We start from the raw sequence: 19,806 nt of genomic DNA on the forward strand, positions 1-19,806 counted from the left end.
AGCCAGCTGCTCGGGGGAAACAGATGCCCTACAAATGAGGGCCTCCACCACCACGTGCCTTATCTCCTTCTAGCCCTGCTTCTTCCATTTCCTTCTTTCTCTTTACCTTTGCAAGTACCACTTGATTCGCCTTCAGCCTGAGAGCACTCGTGTGCCCTCTAGTGAAATAGGGTGAGGTTTTCGAGAGCAAGGTGCATCCTCAGTGGCTGAACCTCTGCAGCTAGTGAATGAAGGATTGTTTAGCTCTAATCTCTCTGTACAGAGGCTTTTGTGATCTGACTGCGGAGAGGGGCTGGAGAGGCAGCTGCCATGATCCCTGGCATTTTACCCCAATCTCTGATTCACAAAATACTGAGAGGAGAGAGGAAGCCTCAGGGGAATGCGAAGGATGCTGCCAGCCACCCATAAAAGGCTGTTTCTCCTCCTAGGTTCGGACGACACTCCCATGATGAAATCTCCATCCTCTCGCCTCTCTCCCAGTGCTGCATGTAAGTTTTCCTGCAGCAGATAATATGGGCAAGGAATAGCTGTGACCCTTCATGCTGCTTGCAGCCGAGGGCTGAAGGGCTTCATCAGTTTTCACTGGTCTAGGACATAAGTGGGTAGTGACATGAACTGCCTTATTTCTTACACATTTGTGCACTGCATGACATCTCAGCCAGTGACAGACTGCATATATGATGCTGGTCTCATAAGATTATATTAATAATATGGCATGTTTACTGCATTTTACAGTTTTACTATCTTTTCTGTTTATATAAACAGCTATTCACCACTGTGTTGTAAAGGTTTGTAGCCTACAAGCAATATCATATAGCCTAAGAGTGCAGGAGGCTGCACTATCTAGGTCTGTGTGACTGAGTACACTCTATGATGTTCACACCGTGACAAAACCTTCGCTTAAGGAAACATTTCTCAGAACATATCCCCATCACTAAGCGATTCACGAGTGTACTACAACTATCAAAATTTCCCCCACATTTGTCTTTTTCATCCTTCCACATAGGATGAATTAGGATTTAATCCTTTAAACCTTTCAACTGCCAACTTTAATCGGCGACCCACTCAGATCATCACCTATTTTTGCAGTCTGCTGGGTTTTGATGTTACTAATCAGACCTCTGCTTTGCCCGGCATTCATATATCAGCTCATAAATATCACTACCTGATCACCATCTAAGCAAAACCCTGAGTAAAGTCCTGTAAACCTGTGCAGACTGGAAGAAGGCACGAAGGCCCTTGCTTGACCACCATTTCTCTAGAAAATGTCTAACTTACTCCCATTCTTCTCCGGTGTTTCAGCCAGGCTTGTAAAATTGACTACCTGCTCAGCTACAGTATCCAGAGCTAATTATAAATATGATATTCACACCTAGCAAAAACACCTCATTTGTTTCCAGCTGGAAAATCTGGAGCAGAGCATGCATATTCTTCATCTACGTCTTAGGTTAAACATGCTTCCCTCTGGCCTCCCTTCCCCGCCTCCTGAGCAGGACTGGATGAGCAGTACCTGTTTATGACAGAAGTCAATTAAGCTGCTTACGCATCAGAGTCCAAGTCAGATTCCCACATAAAAGAAACTGAAATCCTAAAGATGGGTCCCACCACATTTTCATCTGTGATTTCAAAATCTGACACACACAAATAAAGTTAGCAAGAAACAACTTAAAGGCTGGCAGTACTGAGGGCTTTTGAGATGGCAAATAGCTCATCATTTCACCTACTAGAGACTTCTCCCATTAGCTTTAAATCTCCTTGAAATATCTAAGTGTCACTTTGGTTTTGATTCCCTTAGCATTGTCAGAGAAAATGCATATAGCCCGGCATCACCGTTATTAGAGCACAAATGGCTATGCAGGCTCTTGAGCAAACGGCAATTGGGCAAAGGACTGCAAGATACTGGATTTCGCCTTCCATTTATTCGCTTTTTTACCTGGTTTCCATTAAAATGTGCCTGAGAAGACACGGGGAGAGGCGCCAAGAGTATCAGCTACAACAGCTATTTGTGGGGAAAGAAGTTAAGTTCAGGCAAGTTATTTTCTTTACATTTGCTTATTTGGTTCCTATAACTTTGTCTTTTCAGGATAAAAAAGAAAACACTTTTGCACCTGCAACTGCTGGCCCAACCCGACTACAGACTCAGCGATGTGATGCGAGAATCACTGCTAGAAGACCAGCTCAGCCCTGTCCTCACTGAACCCCACCTCCTTGCCTTAGATCGAAGGCTCCAAACCATCCTAAGGACAGTGGAGGGGTGCATAGTGGCCCATGGAGAGCAGAGTGTCATAGCCGACGACCCAGTGGAACAATCGGCCCCAGACTCTGGGCGGGCTAACTTGACAAGCTAAGGGCTGGAAGAGTCCAGTTTCAGAAAATACACCTGGAGCCAGAGCAGCAGACTCGAGTGCAGACCCTGCTTCTTCACCTCCACCTGTTAATGCTGGAGGTCAAGTCAGCTAGGAAGGAAGCAGGATATTTTCTCAAACAGCAAGTGGGGTCCACAGAACTTGATCTTTACTCCGGTGCACTGCTTCTGTTGTGCATTGCCTTGCTCCGTTTTTCCCAAAAAGCACTGGCTTCATCAAGGCCACAGACGATCTCCTGAGTGCACTGGGAAATCTGGGTAGGGGTGAGGCTTGGCAGCTTTGATCCCAGGAGAGTACTAACGGTAACAAGTCAAATAAAAAGACATCAAGTGGAGACCTGACTGTTCTCAGGATCCTTCTTCTATCTACAAGTCAAAGATAACTCCCGGTCCAGACAAAACACCTGGCCTATCACAAGCTGACTTTTTAAAAATCTGCACTTTGGGCCAAGGCAGGCAATAGTAACTCTCAGACAGGTTCAAATTAGACCTCACACTTTTGACTCACATTCTAGTCACCGGCCCCATCTGAATAAGTAATCCCTATAGCCCAGTAATAGAGTAATCTTCTTAGAAGATTATTACAAGTGACAAAAATAAAATAGGGATTTGCTCACAATATCAGAAAAGGAGTGTTCCAATCTGAAGAGCATTACAACTGAAATAACATCAAATATGTCAAACTTACCGGCCAGTAACAAAATAAATAATTACAATGAAGGAAAAAAAAGGAAAGTCCTCCAAGGTCAGGATGGCATGGTAATAGGCCTAGCAGGGACACAAGCCTGGAATAAGGCAGGAAAGAGCCAAGGCTGACCACAGCCCACCAACCACAATCTTCTTCCCTAAGACCCCAGGACTGTCCCTGGCCCATCCCCAAAAGGAGAAAGGGGCTATGTGGAAAGGAGAGGCCCTCTAGATGCTCCTCCCTGTGGCGGCTCGCTCAAAAAAGACTAAGTCAGGTTTTTTATTGAAGCCTCCCTTAAAAGTAAGTGTAGTAGGGATTCCTTGTCTCCTCTACCTTCTCCCTACTGACTTGTTGATATCTGAAACTCCTTTTAATAGGAGGCTTTGTTGCTTATTCCATAACTAATGACCAAAAACACAAAGGACAGGAAGGTCTTCATTCCAGGGAGTCACTAGTCAGTCAACAAGTAAAAATGCCCAATTTCACCAAATCAACGTTTCCAGTAAAGGCCAGAGGTTCAAACACTGTAAGCATGACAGGAGTAGAATGGAGCTGTCACTAAAGAAAGTACAAGGTCAAGAACCAGAAATGCCTCCAAGCTTTCTGCAGTGTGAGCAAACATAGCCTTGACAAGACAAATAACACTTCTGACCCCTTGGTACTCCCACATTACTAGTATGCTGCCCCTGAACTTTGTGTCTCTATGAAATCACTACCATTCACTGAGATCTGACCACGTGAGGCGCTTCACCAACGTTACAGAAGCAACACACAGGTTTCCAATCCTCTCAAACATAGATATAACCCCCTAACCTCCAATGTGCATGGAAGAACTTTAAGGCTCAGAGAGAGTAAGCAAAATCACACAATTGAGTGGTTTAGACCTATTCCAAAGTGTTCTTTTCACTGTAACAAAAAACCCAACAGTATCCCACCCAATTTATGAAGTTATATATTTTTTTGTTGTTAAAAAAAAAAAAAAATCAGCTAGACATGGGCTCACACCTGTAATCCTAGCATTTTGGGCCTAGGCAGGCAGATCACTTGGGCTCAGGAGCTCGAGACCAGCCTGGGTAACATGGCAAAACCCTGTCTCTACAAAAAATACAAAAAAAAAATTTTTTTTTAAATCAACTCTTTAACAGAGAAACCTTAATCCCAAAGATTTCCTTAACTGTTGTGGCCCTACTGCAGCACAGGGCTCCCCACTTCATCTACTGTCTCTCCTGCTTCAAGTTCTTTCTTCCCTCTGGATGAAGAACCAGGAGATCACACACAGGAATGGGAAAATATCTGGGTAAAAACGATCAAAGAACAGCACAAAATGGTTTGGGACTTCTAAATAACAGACTCTCAGGAAAGTAGGCTACAGCTCCACCTCAAAACCCGCCACCTCCTATAACGAAGGACTGGTTTTCCAATGGCCTATATACAAATTTTGCTGCACTCTACAAACTCAAAGTAATAGGCTTGAATTTCACCATGTTATGTGGTATACCTACCTTATTATTCACTTATCCTTCAACCTTCCATTACTTTTTGATTAAACAAAATTAAGACTCATTTCTCAAAAATATCAGAAAACCAACTTCATTCAGAAAGCCAATGTCATTCTTACTCAAGTTCTTCCAACATGTTCATTTTGAACTGTTAATGTCCCATGAAATAAAAATTCTCTTGACTCTTTGAAAACTTTTCAAGTTACTACTGACAGCAAACTAAAAAAAGAAAGAAAGGAAACTGTATAGCATGTAAACTGATGGAAAGAGGCATTTGGAAGAATTCATTTCAGCCTTCTCAAAAGTCAGGAAGATAATTTGAGTTTGAAGATTACAAAAAAAAAATAGTCATTCTCTTACGAGTTAGTTTTATGTTCCATAAGTCACCACAAACACTGCATTGGCAAATACTGAACACTGCTCCTATGGGAAATACATGGTTAGGCTGCTGGGAGTCTCTAGTTACATTTTCATCAACCAATCAGTACATAACCTTGCTGTGTATGTTAAGGCATGTTAAAGATACTTAATATTTAATATATACTGATTCATTAACACTGTACTCAAGGCCAACAGCACTGTAACCCAGGCCTAAAAGAAAACATCCAATATACATATTTTCTACATATGGCACAACACAGCCTTCTTGCACTTAGGAACACTAGTCAGCACTTCATCACTACACTTAGTGGCTTTTTAAATAGTGAATCACCAACAAAAAAATACAAAAATGCAAAAAAAAAAAAAAAAAAAGGGGTGGGGCATAAAAAGACCCAAGAAAAGGATACTTACTCACAGTATGAGAGATGAAACAAGGCTGAGCATCCCTTTGTTCCACTTCAGTTGGGAACACGCGTGTCGGGAGGCTCAAACTTTTCACTGCTCTTCTCTTGTCTGCAAAAGCCCTGTGACTATTGATTTTGGGGGTTACAAATAAAGTTTAGCAAGTAGGCAAACTACAAATACAGAATCCATGAATGATGAGGACCAATGGTTAACTCATTTAAGATTAACAAAGATTTTAAAAAGCTCTCCATCTAGTGGCAACCTTTAAAATCACACAGCTACTTAAGCAAAATTGCCAGAACTTTCACAAAATGAAAAAATCTTACTCAGTGGTTTTGGTTTTAGGTGTAGTCAGGATGAAGTCACAGCTCTGAACTTATGTCAAGAAACAAATTTTAGTGGTACATGTGCATAACAATGCTGCTTTCTATGTAAAAATTCCATAGCATAAGAAGGAAGAGATTTAAATTTACACAGCTACAGCCTTTACTGATAGCTATTTTAATAAATACCTTTGGGGGACAGGCACGGTGGCTCATACTTGTAATGCTAGCACTTTGGAAGGCCAAGGTGGGCAGACTGCACTTAGGAGTTCGAGACCAACGTGGACTACATGGCAAAACCCCACCTCTTATCTACTAAAAATACAAAAATCTAGCTGGGAGTGATGACGCACATCTCTAGTCTCAGCTATTCCAGAGGCTGAGGTACAAGAATCACTTGAATCTGGGAGGTGGAGAGGCTGCAGTGATCATGCCACTTCACTCCAGCCTGGGTGACAGAGTGACACCATCTTAGATAGATAGATAGATAGATAGATAGATAGATAGATAGATAGATAGATAGATAGACAGACAGACAGATAGATAGATAGATAGATAGATAGACAGATAGATAAACAGATAGATAAAAACATACCTTTGGGGACAAATTAAATGGTTATCTAGCCATTGCTTCTTGATGTTGTCTTAGCCCATCTAAACATACACTGCCAGGGCCTAACATAAGTACAAAAGGTTCAGCTATTATTTGTGGTTGGAGATAAAGTAGTATTAAGAAAACTGACATGCTACTTCAATTTTTAAATGTCAGTATTTAAATCATTAAAAAATAAAACAAACCAAAAAAAAAGCGTCTACTTGGGCCACTGCTTAGAGAGACTTCAACTATAACCATGACTGTCAACCCAGAGAAATTTTCTTTCTTTATATTCTATTGTGACTCTAAAGGTTTCAAAATCCAGAGGATGGTGGGGAAGGGATTACTGAATCTAGAAAAGGTACACATGTTCAAAGCAGCACAAATTAAAGAATCTCTTCTAACATACAACATATCTCCAGCATCACTGAATGTGAAAACATACCAACACACTACTAATGAATACAACTTAATCATCTCACTCCTCAGAAACCTAAGGAAACAGCATCAGAAATAAGGCTTTTTATGCAAAATATAAAAGTATCCCAAGTAGCATTAACGTTATGTATTAAATTTAAACCAAAGAGTATGCTAATCCAGAGATGATGTTTCCCCATTAAGTCTGGGAAAGTTCCAAGGCCACAGAACCAATCTATCTTCAATCAAAAGGAAATCTGTAGCTTCTGACTGAATTTTTTCTTTCCATGACTAAGTAAATAAATCTGCTACATCTCAATTACCCTTTAAGCAAGATTTTGAGATCCACTCTTTGACAAACTGAAAAGCACTGAAAATAAACATTGTCTTTCAAAACACTGATCCCATAATTCACTTTCCCTTTTCATTTTTGCCCATCAGAGTAGACTTTAGGGGAAGGACAGAGAGAGAAAGACGGAAAAGAGAAAGGGAAGAAAAACTGATCCATTTAAGAATTTAAATTATTTCATCTCTTTTTATTACTTGACCTACCATTAAGACAATCTATAACAAAAAAAGTATATTAGCACACATGGTATAATCAGACTGGTAATCAGGAAGCAATACAAAACGGTCCTTTGGCCATCTATACTTTCTACAGCAGTAAATCTCATAAATTCACTTACCAAGCCCAGGAATAATGACTTTTAAAAGCCTTGAATATCAACTAAGACAAATTATGCCAATTCTGATTTCTCACATATACTTAGATTACACAAAGATAAAGCTTTAGATGTGATCATTGTTTAATGTAGACTTATCTTTAAATTTTTTAATTAAAAACTACAGAAGGGAGTAAACAGCAAGTCAAATGATTTAAGAGTAAAATTCACTTAGAAAGCATTATATGTATCTAAATATACATGAGCATGATTATATACATACATGAAACTGCAATTTTATGGCATTCTAAGTAACTCATTTAAGTACATTTTGGCATTTAAACAAAGATCAAATCAAGCTTTAAGCTTGTAAGAACATAATTTTCATTTTTAACTTTTTAAATATAAAAAGGTAGCTAAACACAAAGTACAGATCAGAAAACTCTCATTTAATATAGATTATTTTGGAAATTAAAAGATTTGTAACAAGGTGGCTTTCTTACCCACCCTAAAATGCACATAAAGCCTCTTCCCCAGATTTATACTTCATACTTGGTAACAACCTAAAAGTTTTTCAAATGTATGAAAAAAATCTACCATGACCAATTTAAATTACCTAGGAAAGGGCAGGAGAGGGGATCAATAATCAGAGTCAGTTCGTTGCACACAGATGGAAAAATGCTTGCAGTCACTCCCAAATATAACCCTACATTACCTTATATATAAATCACAACGAAAATAAAAGTGCCTACATTACAGAACTGTGAAAGTTTGTTTAAAAAAATAATAAAAATAAACTGTTGGGTATCATTGGAATAATGTAACACGTAAGGCTGGAAAATACTGAAATACAATTAAGACTCAATACACAAGTTTACTTTAAAAACGAAAGGAAAGAAAGAAAAGTTTGCCAGAGAAATAAATGCTAGATAGGAAAGCAGGACTTTCAGCAGGACAGCCTTTTAGACCAATTTGAAACAACACAGACACATTATACCCTACCATCAACCCACCAGAAATTCTGAAATAAAAAGGAAAAAAAGACTAAACCAAAGTAAAAAACTTCTTCCAAAATCTCATGCCCCAGTGAATCTCACGGGGAAAATTCCCAACACTGAACTTTGTCCACCTGCCATTTCTCCCTTTAGCAGCATCACCTCTTTTCTCGGTTAGGACATTTGCTCCATCTGTATCTAGTCATAGCAAATCCAATCTCCTGGAATCAGTTTAATAAGCAGAGGAGATTATACTGGAGTCAGCTGAAGGACATAATTTAACCAAAAGCTCTAAATTAACAACCAAGATTGCAGACCTCCAATTCTTATTCTCAATTCAGCATCTGATCAATTATTTGGCACTAGCTGGATAAAGGTCTAATCAGAATTTGTGAGCCGAGGCAGATGTAGTTAAATACTAACCAATATTTGTAGTCTATGAGTTAGTTTCAAACTTAAAAGGCAGGTATAGATAGCCACACTTAAAAGTATTTCAGAATTGGAGAAGAAACATTAATAACAAGATATAAAAAACCAGGCAGATTAGCTTGGCAAACAAAAATTCTGGAAAAAAAAAATTGAACCAATCATATCCCATTGATAATTAGCAAAAATGGGCATTTTTCCACCCTTAAACTAGTTTAATCACAGGCAGATGTCTTTCTACTATATTAAGATTTTCTATATCCATTTTCCCTAATCTTTAGAGCATGATGAGAAACCATTTATTCTACAAAGAAATACAGCATATATGGCCACAGTCTAAATATGCTTAGAACTGGAAAATTATGTCACTTAAAAAAAAAATCTTGCACTGTTACATCATTACTCTACAGTAATTCAATAGGTGCTGGGATCTGCCCTCACCAAAAAGCATGGCACTCACTGCCCAGGGTGAATACTAACAATGCACAAAGAGAAGCAGTAACAGCAAAGTCTCCATAGAACTCTTTCTATTTATTTAACTGTGTATGAGCATTCAGTTAATGCTCCAAATTGAAAATGGTGCAATAAAAGCAACTTTCAATATATAAACAGACAGGAAGCTGCGATGCCAGTGGCCACTTGGCGCTGCAAGTAGGGAAAATAAAGCAGTCTGCATGAGTGAAGCATGGATTGGGGAGAGGAGAAAAGGGAGGCACAGGAGGCAGATTTCAGACAGACAGTGACACAAAACTGTTGTACTGCTGGATGTTTCGTTTGAGGATGTCTGAGCACGGGCCAAGAACACGTTCAAATCTAGGTCGGTCCAGCTTAACGCACTTCAAGGGGCCACGAGCAACGACTGTGGCAGCACGAGGACGATTCATCAGTAGTGCAATTTCACCTGGAGAAAGGAAAAGAAGAAGTGTAAGAACAGGCTAACTTCTATGAAAAACATTTCCTTAAAGCAGTGCACTTCTGAGAAAGAAGACAATAGATATGAGACAATCAGTAATTTCATTAAATGAGTAAAGACCAAAATCTCACACCATCTCTCTGAGCCAAAAAAGACTGCAATTAGAAAATAAAATTCAGAAGACAAAATTATGGAAGACTACAATATCTCACTGAGAGGTGACTTAAAGAAACCATGTATTTATTGTGAGGGAATTCATACATACCAAAATAATCAGAAGGCCCCAATCTTCCCACTTCAACAAATTCTTCATTTTCTGACCGACGTTGTAGCACAGCAGCTGACCCCTATGATAAAATCACCAAAAAGCTCAACAAACAAACACTCTCAAACCCAGGGTGGCATCTTAAACATCCTATGCAATTTTAGCTACCTTGCAAATATGTGCATATGATAAAAGATGACTTTAAAATTAGTCACCACATGATCTTTAATTTCTATTTTACCAGCATCTCCTGCTAGCGAGGTTCTTCTTACCAAGCTAAGGTGCTTAAAGGGTGCAGACCTGGGTTAGCAAACTGTAGATGAAGGGCTAAATCCAAGCTCACCGTCTCTTTCGCAAATAAAACTTTACTGGAATACCGCACACATTCATTTACACATTATTTGCGGCTGCTTTTGCACTATGACAAGAGTTGAGTCTTTGCGAATGAAACCCTATGGTCCACAAAGCTTCACTTACTTACCACCTGGCCCTTTACAGTCTCCTGACTCCTGATTTAAATAAAATCAATTAGCAACTATGGAGCCACATTCATAAAAATCTGCCATTTGGATCTGCTTGGCAAGCAAGAGTATCTGCTATACATTCCCATGGAATGTGGAGATACACAAACACAGTAATTTTTCAAATTTAAATAATTACCTTTCATCTTTATTTGCCAGACAGCCCAAACACTTGCATTTTAACAAGGATAGTGCAGAATCATCAGTTTGTTATGTTAAATGGTTTTTAGAATTTGGCTATTCATGTCTATGGCCCTTCAAGAATTCTGACTCAAACTCATTTAAAAATGTAGTGACCTGGCAGAAAACCAAACAACAGCATTTCAAAGTAAAAGATAATTTTAAAATACAATTGTCAGATATTCTTAAAAACTAAAGCTATAGTTCAGAATTAGCCCACTCTTTCCCTCTTAGAGTGTACAACTTTTTAAAGTATCAAATTCCGAGTTCTTTACCTCTAAAATAATGAAGAACTCATCCCCTGGTTCTCCCTGCACCACAATCTTCTGCCCATCTTCAAACTGCACTGGTTCCAATGCATCAGCTACCGTAAGACGTTCCCACTTGTCCAGAGACTCTGAAAGACAAGAATCAACATAATTCCTCTCTATTATTTGGTGCTGTTATAAAGGTAAAAAGAAAGTATAAAGAGATTCAACCAAATAGCCATGCCCATTCAACATTCTAGTAGTGTCTCAGATTAAACACGGTACCTGTCTTCAATTACCTCTAGTCTGAGCAGGATTCTCATACTGCCTGCAGATTGCCCTTAGATCCTTACCTTCAGTAGCCCAGTGGCTAGGTTAACTTATACCAACTGTACCCAATGGCAAGGGAATAAGAAAATGTAATCCTTAAGTATTCCTGAAGATTGCCATCAATGCATATCAAACCTACAACTACAATACTCAAAAGTCATAGTATCCCCACCCATATCATTCCAAAGTTTCGTAGAAATAATTTAATCTACTTAAATCTTTGGTTTACTTTATGAAACAAGAACTAGAAAATAACTTTTATTCCCAAAGGCCAAACTACGATCCAAAACACAAAGCAAATGTAACCAATTCAAAAAAAAGACAAATAAGGGGCGAAAAATTCACTGCAATAAACAATGGCCGAAGCCTGTTACCTTATAAAAATCCCCATTCCCCCTTCGTGAAGAACAGGTTCTAACATCTCCAAGTCCACATAACAAAATGCACAAAAGAATATCTTCAATTAATCTGCTTTACTCTAAATTTCAACAAACTTTTGGCATGTTTGCAGAGGATGCCAGCAAATGATACCTAATCTTTCCACAGAGGAAATGCATTCTTGGAAGTACTCACTTTTCTGAACCAATCAACTCAATGATGGAACAAGAGAGACAGAAGTCACAGAGGAAATAACTGTGAATGTCCACAGTCAGAAGGACTTTCAGCCCTTCTGTCTTTTCAGGGGGAATGAGTAGCAATTATACTTTCAGAAGGCTTTTCCCAAGTCCAACCAATTCTAATTCAGGGGTATCTCATATACTAGCAAAGTCAACACACTTCACAACTCACCTAGAATAGAGACTTTACTGAGGAATTCCTCATACATCTTCCGCTTTCTCAGTGTGCTTCCCTAAAAATAAAAATAACAAAAGTGATATCCCCAAGACGTGTAATTATCACCATATAATGCTATGGAATAATAAATATTAAGTTTCAAATAAATTTTAAAACCAGAAAGTCAAAGCTTCTTGCTGCTTTTTTTTAATGAAGAAAGTTTAATTTTAACTAATTCATCTTTATTTTACAGTTAATGAATGACATTTCTTGTGATTTTTATTTTCTGCCAATATTATGCCCAATTCCTAGCATTTGTAACCAGTATGTTGACATATTTCACAAAGCATTTCCCAACTTCCAAATACAGTCGAAATACCGGTTTATACCTGAGCCTATCACTCAAGATTTTTTTCCACACACTTTATACCATGCCCAATTTCCATGTTTACTCTCAAAGTGATTTTGCGCCACTGCCAACCCAATTTATCTCTGAAAATATTTTCTCACAAAAGTGATCTAGGTCTTCATTTACAACCCAATAATCCTAGTGTTCTTCCTGTTCAATGCTGATATTTACATGCGGATTCCTCCATTAGTTTTGGCTTCTCACCTGTACAACTGACATGTCTTTATTCCATAAGAAAGGACCATACCCTCCCCTAACCAGCTACATAGATATTTCACCCCATATCTACAGTTCCTAATTCCCATCCACAGAGCCAATGCATTGTGAGGCCCTAATTTCCTTTCAGGCCCACTATGAGAAAGTAAAATATTTTATTTCAAACCAATAGTTCCAGGTCCTAACTCTTCCTTCTTTGGCAATGAGATAAAGCTGTAAACATTCTACGTTTCCTTTTACTAATAGTATTCCTGCAGAGGAAATGCAGAACTGACTGTATGGTCAATTTCTTCTCCAGTAGACTGTCATATCACTTCAAAACCAATCTTTCTAAAATTTAGACTTATCTTTGCCATAAGCGTTTGTGTTTTTTTAAGGTTCAGGGACACATGTGCAGGTTATATAGGTAAACTGGGTGTCACAGGGGTGTGATGTTCATATAATTTTGTCGCCCAGGTAATAAGCAAAGTACACAACAGTTATTTTTCCTGATCCTCTCCCTCTTCCCACCCTCCACCCTCAAGTAGGCCCCAGTGTTTGTTGTTCCCCTTCTAGTATCCATGTGTTCTCATTGTTTAGCGCCCAGTTATAAGCGAGAACATGCAGTTTGGTTTTCTGTTCCTGTGTTATTTTGCTTAGAAAAATGGCCTCCGGCTCTATCTATGTTGCTACAAATGACAAGACAATCTAATCTCATCTATCCATATATCCCAAATGCAGAAAAAGTTCAAAGTACATCAGACTGTACATTTTCAAATGGTCAGATGGACACTGCACAAATTTAAGAAAACCACTGAAAATGACCAATGCACTGACTGGGACTTAAACATCCAAAGCTATCCTATAAATTTATCACGAGGTTCTCAAAAAATCTGACTGTATCACCAGACTGTTCCAATGGTTTTAGTTTTTGTTTATTCCTTTAACTAGAGGGGACATGACATACATATGCATTACTGATAATCCACTTTCAGAGGTTAGGGAAGCTGATTATTTCTGAATGGCCCCAAATAACTTTAAGCACTTAAAAGCAGCACCTATCATGCTGTAATGGGTATAATCAGGTAAATTAAGATGTGCCTACCGGCAAATGGATAGATTTCCCAAAATGAGATGATCAGCAAAAATATACCAGATCTTGTTTCCCAAGGTTTTGTTCTAAAATTCACTGCCTAAAATGGCATAATGAATAATGCTAAGCTGGGCTTAATGCAAAGTATTTGCTCATTAATATTTGCTCATTAAAAGAAAGAAAGATTCTCTTTTTAATTTGGTAATATTCAAACATTAGTTACATAGATGAGAATTCTAAATCACACTCTCAAATAGCATGGTCTCTTACCATGAGGATTCTTCGATAGCTGTCTCGGTCGATGCCCCACAATTTCACATTTGTCTTTGCTTTGACAGTGGCTGCTCTAGGTGTTCCATAAATCAAAGCAAGTTCTCCAAAGCTCCCTCCTTCCCCAACACTGGTTGCCCATTCATTGTTGACATAGACCTAAAGTGCAAGTGACATCAAAAAAGTTTTTTTTCTGGATACAAACACATAAATGTTAGAAACCCTCAACCTTTTAAAAACGTCACAATCCTAAACTTTGTTTTAAAAAATAGAATATATTATGTTTGCAGTACACAATAGAGAAGAATAGCTGATTTCTGATGAGTTAAATTGAGTGTCAAAAATTTACTTGATTTAATTATCTGATAACAAAAAAGCACTCTGTAAGGATGTAAGGGGAAAAGGTTGGCTAAGCACTAATACCAGTCATGGATACTTAGAGAACCATGGTGAGCACTATGCTAATCATTTTACTTGCATTAGGTCACTGAATTTTCTAATAATCCTAAAAGATCAATACTATTATTGTCCCCATTTCATCTGTGAATAAGAAAGCTGTATGAAGTTTGCTAGCTAATGGCTGGGTCTAGAATCTTTTTTTTTTTTTTTTTTTTTTTCCTTAAAGACGTGAGGTTTTACTTTGTTGCCCAGACTGGTCTTGAACTCCTGGGCTCAAGCAACCCTCTTGCCTCCATCTCCCAAAGTGCTGGGATTATAGGCATGGGTCACCGCACCCAGCTACACACACTTCTTAACCACCACTCCAACAAAAGCTCTGAACAGAAAATTACCTTTAAAAAATTTCTCTGTGTCATGAAAATACTTGGCAAAAGGTATTAATAAAATCTGACATACAAGGGATGTAATGATCCTTCAAAATCAGTAATCTTATTGCTCAGAAGCAATCAATACATTGGCTTTTAAGATCAACACATTTTTTATATGAGTAAATCTTACATCCGTCTCTCCTTGATCAATCACATAGAAGTTATCCCCTTCATCACCTAAAAGAGGGTAAAAATGTTAGAAGCATATTCCAAACTAAAGAAACAAACTATCAAAATTAATACAAAATAATAAACTTATTTTATAGTGGTACTGTGAGAGAAGACTGTGTTACAAAGTAACACAATCTTTCAGGGAAAAAAATCAAAAATATATTTTAAAAGTCACAGAATTAATCAAAAATTTTTTTAGTCATCTCACGGTGAATACCATCTCTGAAAAAAATTGTTAAAAGCTGCATATGTGTACAAAGTTATTAACTGCTATGGCATCTATAACAAGGACATTAGAAACAACTCAAATAGTTAATAGCAAATTATCAGGCTGCCACAAAATGGAAATATATAACAATTCATAAAATGTCACGAATAAATAAGAAAATAAAAACAGGAAGATAGTCAAAAAGTCAGATCCATGTTAGTCTATGTAGGCAAAGTAACAAATCTATATAAGTCCTAGAACCTTCTTAATAGACAGAGCTATACAATGAAGAATTTAGGTGTTTCATTTATTTCTTACTTTAAAAGTGATTAATAATCAATATAAAGGACATGAGAGATATATATGCTTCTGAAATTTTATATGACATTCAAGATAAAACAATATAGGCATTTCCTTTAAATTATAAACAAAACTGTATCAAAAATATTAGTTCCCAATAAAAAGTGTTCTGTCCATCTCAGAAAATTTTAATTTAAAAGAAACAGAAAAATCCAATAGCATAACAGAAAAAAAAAAAAAGTGGTAGGATCAAGGAAAACAAACTTCAATAAAACAAAACCAAAAAAATCCTCCAGTCTCGCCTCCTCTCCCGTAACAATACTGCATGCTCCAGAAGCCCTTACCTTGCTGAATCACAGTTTCTCCTGCGATAAAGGAGACCGAAAACATGGCATCAAAAATATCACTGCGAGAGAGAGAAGGCCTCATGTTACATTTCACATGTCTCTTCCATGAGTTTCAAACATTAAGCTTAGTATTAAAGACCCCTGATTGTCATCTGGTGAACAATCATCAAGAGTTCTAAAACTTGCAACACGTGTTGAAAATAATTTGGGATCACACCCTTACTTGAAAAATAATGTTAATAAAGAGCCTGTTCCTACCTTCTCTCATTATCATCAAGATGTGAAAACAGCACATTCTTCTCAATGGCTTTTGCTAAAGCAGCCATCGTCTTGTAATCTTTTGGTATAACCTAGAAAAGAATTGAAGGTCAAATGACAATTCCATAAACCAAAAACATTTCATGTTTGCAACCTGTGTTTCAAATAAATGTCAAGCCACATTATGGTATTTAAACAAGACTGCTTCGAGTTAAGTATTTTCACTACAACACACTTGTACTATCTTTGATCCACAAACTACTCAACAAATATTGACTAATTAATCCCCTTGCCTACAGCCAGGCCTAAATATAAAGTCTGGTACCCGGTTCCCAGTTAACAACTAAAGAAACAAACCAAAACACTTTGACCAAGGTCATTATTCTGAGGCAAAACTAAGCATTTTATAATAATCAGTCATTTTAAAGTCTGTGATCTGTTAGTTTCATAAGCCTCAAGTGCGACAATTCTGTTCCCATTTAAGGTTAACAGCATAATTAAAATAGCAGCCTGGCTCTGAGGAAGAAGAGAATATAGGACAAATGAAGCTCGTAGAATAAAAGGTTAAAAGTCACAACATTTAACAGGATAGCAAAAACCAGACATCATGATTCAAGAAAAAAATCCCACCTCCTTCTACTGCAAAACAACAGCAGCAAGGAAATAACAAACCCCAAAATGCAATTATTCACTGGTTTATAATCACTATTAGTTATTTCCTCTGAGAGCATGCTATTACAGCAACCTGTTTTCCAGTACCCAAGAACTGTACAGGATGGATGAAGTTCTACCCCGTTTTGTATTTTACGATTCACTCATCAAAGGAGACTAAATGACCACCAAATGGGTCCCAAAAGCACCTCCCTGATGTTCAAATATCAAAACTACCTTTCTAACATATGATGTGGCATCTTCCTCCGTGTAGACCTCAGCGCTGATAGCACCTCGTCGCCTCCGACCTTTAACCACTGGGTTGGGTGGAGGAGGAGAGATTTCATCCTCCCTTGAGTCTGTACGAGTGCCTGCTTTCTGCAGATTCTGAATCTGTTTTGCCTCCTCCTGAAAGAAATTACAAGTTTGCAAAATGAGATCCTTCAGCATGTAAAGCTGGCATTCTCGCGTTCCAATGATAGTCTATCTCAGTCACTTCCAATCTCTTCTTCCATTAACAACGTAAGTTAAGAAGAAAAGACCGATTCCAAAAGGGGAAAAAAATAGAGAGTAACACTTAAAAAGAAACACTCTCAAGAGAATGTACCTCGGATGATAACAGACGCTATCCTTTATTAACGGGCAAAAGCCACTGGTACAAGCCATTAGTACTCACATGTGAGTAACAGATCAGATATTCATTAATGTCTTGACAACAATGATCTGTGATGCACACAACAGTAACACACCGCAAGACGATATCCTGAAAATTGGGTTTTTTTGGATGCTACTGCAGATAGCAAGTGACCCTCCTGCCAAACGAAATGTTATCAGGAAAAACAATTCAAGCCCAACATAGTGATCCAAGAATGTCTAGATTACCGAGTTACTTCATCAACTCAATAAGCCATTTTCTGGATCTGCCATGCCAAGACCTATGCTAAGCAACAGGAATATAAAAACAAATAGGAGAGGGTCCTGAGCCTGTGGAATTCACATTCTAGTTTGATCCCAGATAAAAACAAATAATGAAATGATGTGATGGTAATCATGAATTTAAATAAGATCATTATCTATAATACTTCTCCCAGCAGAGGTAGGATCATTCTTTGTAATCAAGGTTTAAACTTGAAGTTAAAAGACAAAAAGAGTTTACCAGGTTTTTAAAACTACCTATTGGACCAATTCAAATAAAACCTAAGATAAACTATTAAGCATTCTTTTTTCGTATCTAGAGCCTTAAAAACAAATTCCTCTCAGATCTAAAGAATTAGTTGTTATGACTGAAGTAAAAGGGAAAAAATAAAAATGTGTTACCTTCTACTTTCTCATTCATTTGACCCATTACTTCTCTTTTATATATAAATTTGTCTGTAAGTGTCCACATATTAATCTCCAGAATATTGGCAGCATTCAAGAAAAGCAATGGCATGGGAGGGAGACCTTTCATTATTATGTCCTTTTGTACTTGCACAACTTTGAAATATGTGAATATGTAAACTACTTTTTAAAATACGGTTTTTAGAAAACTCATTTCATGTTAATTCTGCTTTTTCCAATAACCAGTAAGGGTTTCTCATTTCATATTAACACAGGGCTATAAACTCAAGTCTCCCCCAAGTTTAAAATTTAAGAGTACATGACTGGGTACAATGTTTCAGGCCTATAATCCCAACACTTTGGGAGGCCAAAGGGAGCAGATCACTTGAGTCCAGGAGTTCGAGACCCGCCTGGGCAACATTGTCAAACCTCATCTCTACAAAAAAACATAAAAATTAGTTGGGCGTGGTGACACGCGCCTGTAGTCCCAGCTACTTGAGATGCTGAGGCAGGAGGATCACCTGAGCCTGGAAAGTAGAGACTGCAGTGAGCCATGATCCCACCACTGTACTCAGGCCTGGGCAATAGAGTGAGATCCTGTCTCAAAAAATAGGCCACACATGGTGGCTCACGCCTGTAATCTCAGCACTTTGGGAGGCTAAGGCAGGCAGATCACAAGGTCAGGAGTTCAAGACCAGACTGGCCATTATGGTGAAACCCCATCTCTACTAAAAATACAAAAGTTAGCCAGGCATGGTGGCAGGCACCTGTAGTCCCAGCTACTCAGAAGGCTGAGGCAGGAGAATCACTTCAACCCAGGAGGCAGAGGTTGCAGTGAGCCGAGACTGCGCCACTACAGTCCAGCCTGGGTGACAGAGCAAGACTCCATCTCAAAATAATAATAATAATACTAAACACACACACACACACACACACAGTTTAAGAGTATAAATGAGCCGGGCGCGGTGGCTCAAGCCTGTAATCCCAGCACTTTCGGAGGCCGAGACGGGCGGATCACGAGGTCAGGAGATCAAGACCATCCTGGCTAACACAGTGAAACCCCGTCTCTACTAAAAATACAAAAAAAAAAAAAAACTAGCCGGGCGAGGTAGCGGGCGCCTGTAGTCCCAGCTACTCGGGAGGCTGAGGCAGGAGAATGGCGTGAACCCGGGAGGCGGAGCTTGCAGTGAGCTGAGATCCAGCCACTGCACTCCAGCCTGGGCCACAGAGCGAGACTCCGCCAAAAAAAAAAAAAAAAAAAGAGTATAAATGAAAACACAAATTCTTCCCCCCAAATTTGTCAGTGACATTTCACAAAAATTTCAGGAAGAATTTCACAAACAACATTTCATTTGGGACTATATTCTACTTCACTGAATTTTTAAGATTAATTGTGAAGTAACAAAAGCATTTTGATTTCAGCATTGTCTCATGGAGTCTAGTGAGTCTTTTAAAAACAGCAGTCTGAACATAACCTAATCTGACAACTCAGAGCCATTACTCAGATCATGAGTTTTCTAGTATATACTATGATATATTTTTATATCTTTTCTCTTGCTGTTGTCATCCTGCTGTCAGTCTCCTTCCTCCTCAGCTCTTTAAGTGAGGTGATGAATAACCTAAATACCTTGACTTGATCATTACACATTTTATGCATGTAAAATATCACATGTACTCCATAAAAACATACAAATGTTATATATCAATAAAAAATTAAAAATTAGAAAAAACCTCCCAGTCTACTCAGTGGTTAATTATGTTCTTAACTCT

General features: G+C 38.2%; 2 protein-coding genes across 3 annotated transcripts in view; one reads left to right on the top strand and one right to left on the bottom strand.

The window, feature by feature from the left end:
- The window catches only part of FAM20A (FAM20A golgi associated secretory pathway pseudokinase), a 61,591-nt gene extending 58,602 nt beyond the window's left edge, over positions 1-2,989 (top strand). Inside the window, exons 10-11 of the mRNA XM_050762453.1 lie at positions 429-488; positions 2,084-2,989. Of these exons, the coding sequence (XP_050618410.1) occupies positions 429-488; positions 2,084-2,348 (325 nt within the window). The 3' untranslated portion in view covers positions 2,349-2,989. The remainder of the gene's footprint in view (positions 1-428; positions 489-2,083) is intronic.
- Positions 2,990-7,188: 4,199 nt separating this feature from the next.
- PRKAR1A (protein kinase cAMP-dependent type I regulatory subunit alpha) overlaps positions 7,189-19,806 on the bottom strand; it is a 132,206-nt gene continuing 119,588 nt past the window's right edge. For both annotated transcript variants that reach the window (XM_050762473.1, XM_050762472.1), the window contains 9 exons: positions 16,954-17,124; positions 16,066-16,157; positions 15,805-15,866; positions 14,912-14,958; positions 13,955-14,113; positions 12,003-12,063; positions 10,911-11,032; positions 9,935-10,016; positions 7,189-9,657 (listed from right to left, as the gene is read on the bottom strand). In XM_050762473.1, the coding sequence (XP_050618430.1) occupies positions 9,485-9,657; positions 9,935-10,016; positions 10,911-11,032; positions 12,003-12,063; positions 13,955-14,113; positions 14,912-14,958; positions 15,805-15,866; positions 16,066-16,157; positions 16,954-17,124 (969 nt within the window). In that variant the 3' untranslated portion in view covers positions 7,189-9,484. The remainder of the gene's footprint in view (positions 9,658-9,934; positions 10,017-10,910; positions 11,033-12,002; positions 12,064-13,954; positions 14,114-14,911; positions 14,959-15,804; positions 15,867-16,065; positions 16,158-16,953; positions 17,125-19,806) is intronic.

This window comes from Macaca thibetana, chromosome 16 (genome assembly GCF_024542745.1).
Source record: "Macaca thibetana thibetana isolate TM-01 chromosome 16, ASM2454274v1, whole genome shotgun sequence".
Taxonomy (NCBI): Eukaryota; Metazoa; Chordata; class Mammalia; order Primates; family Cercopithecidae; genus Macaca; species Macaca thibetana.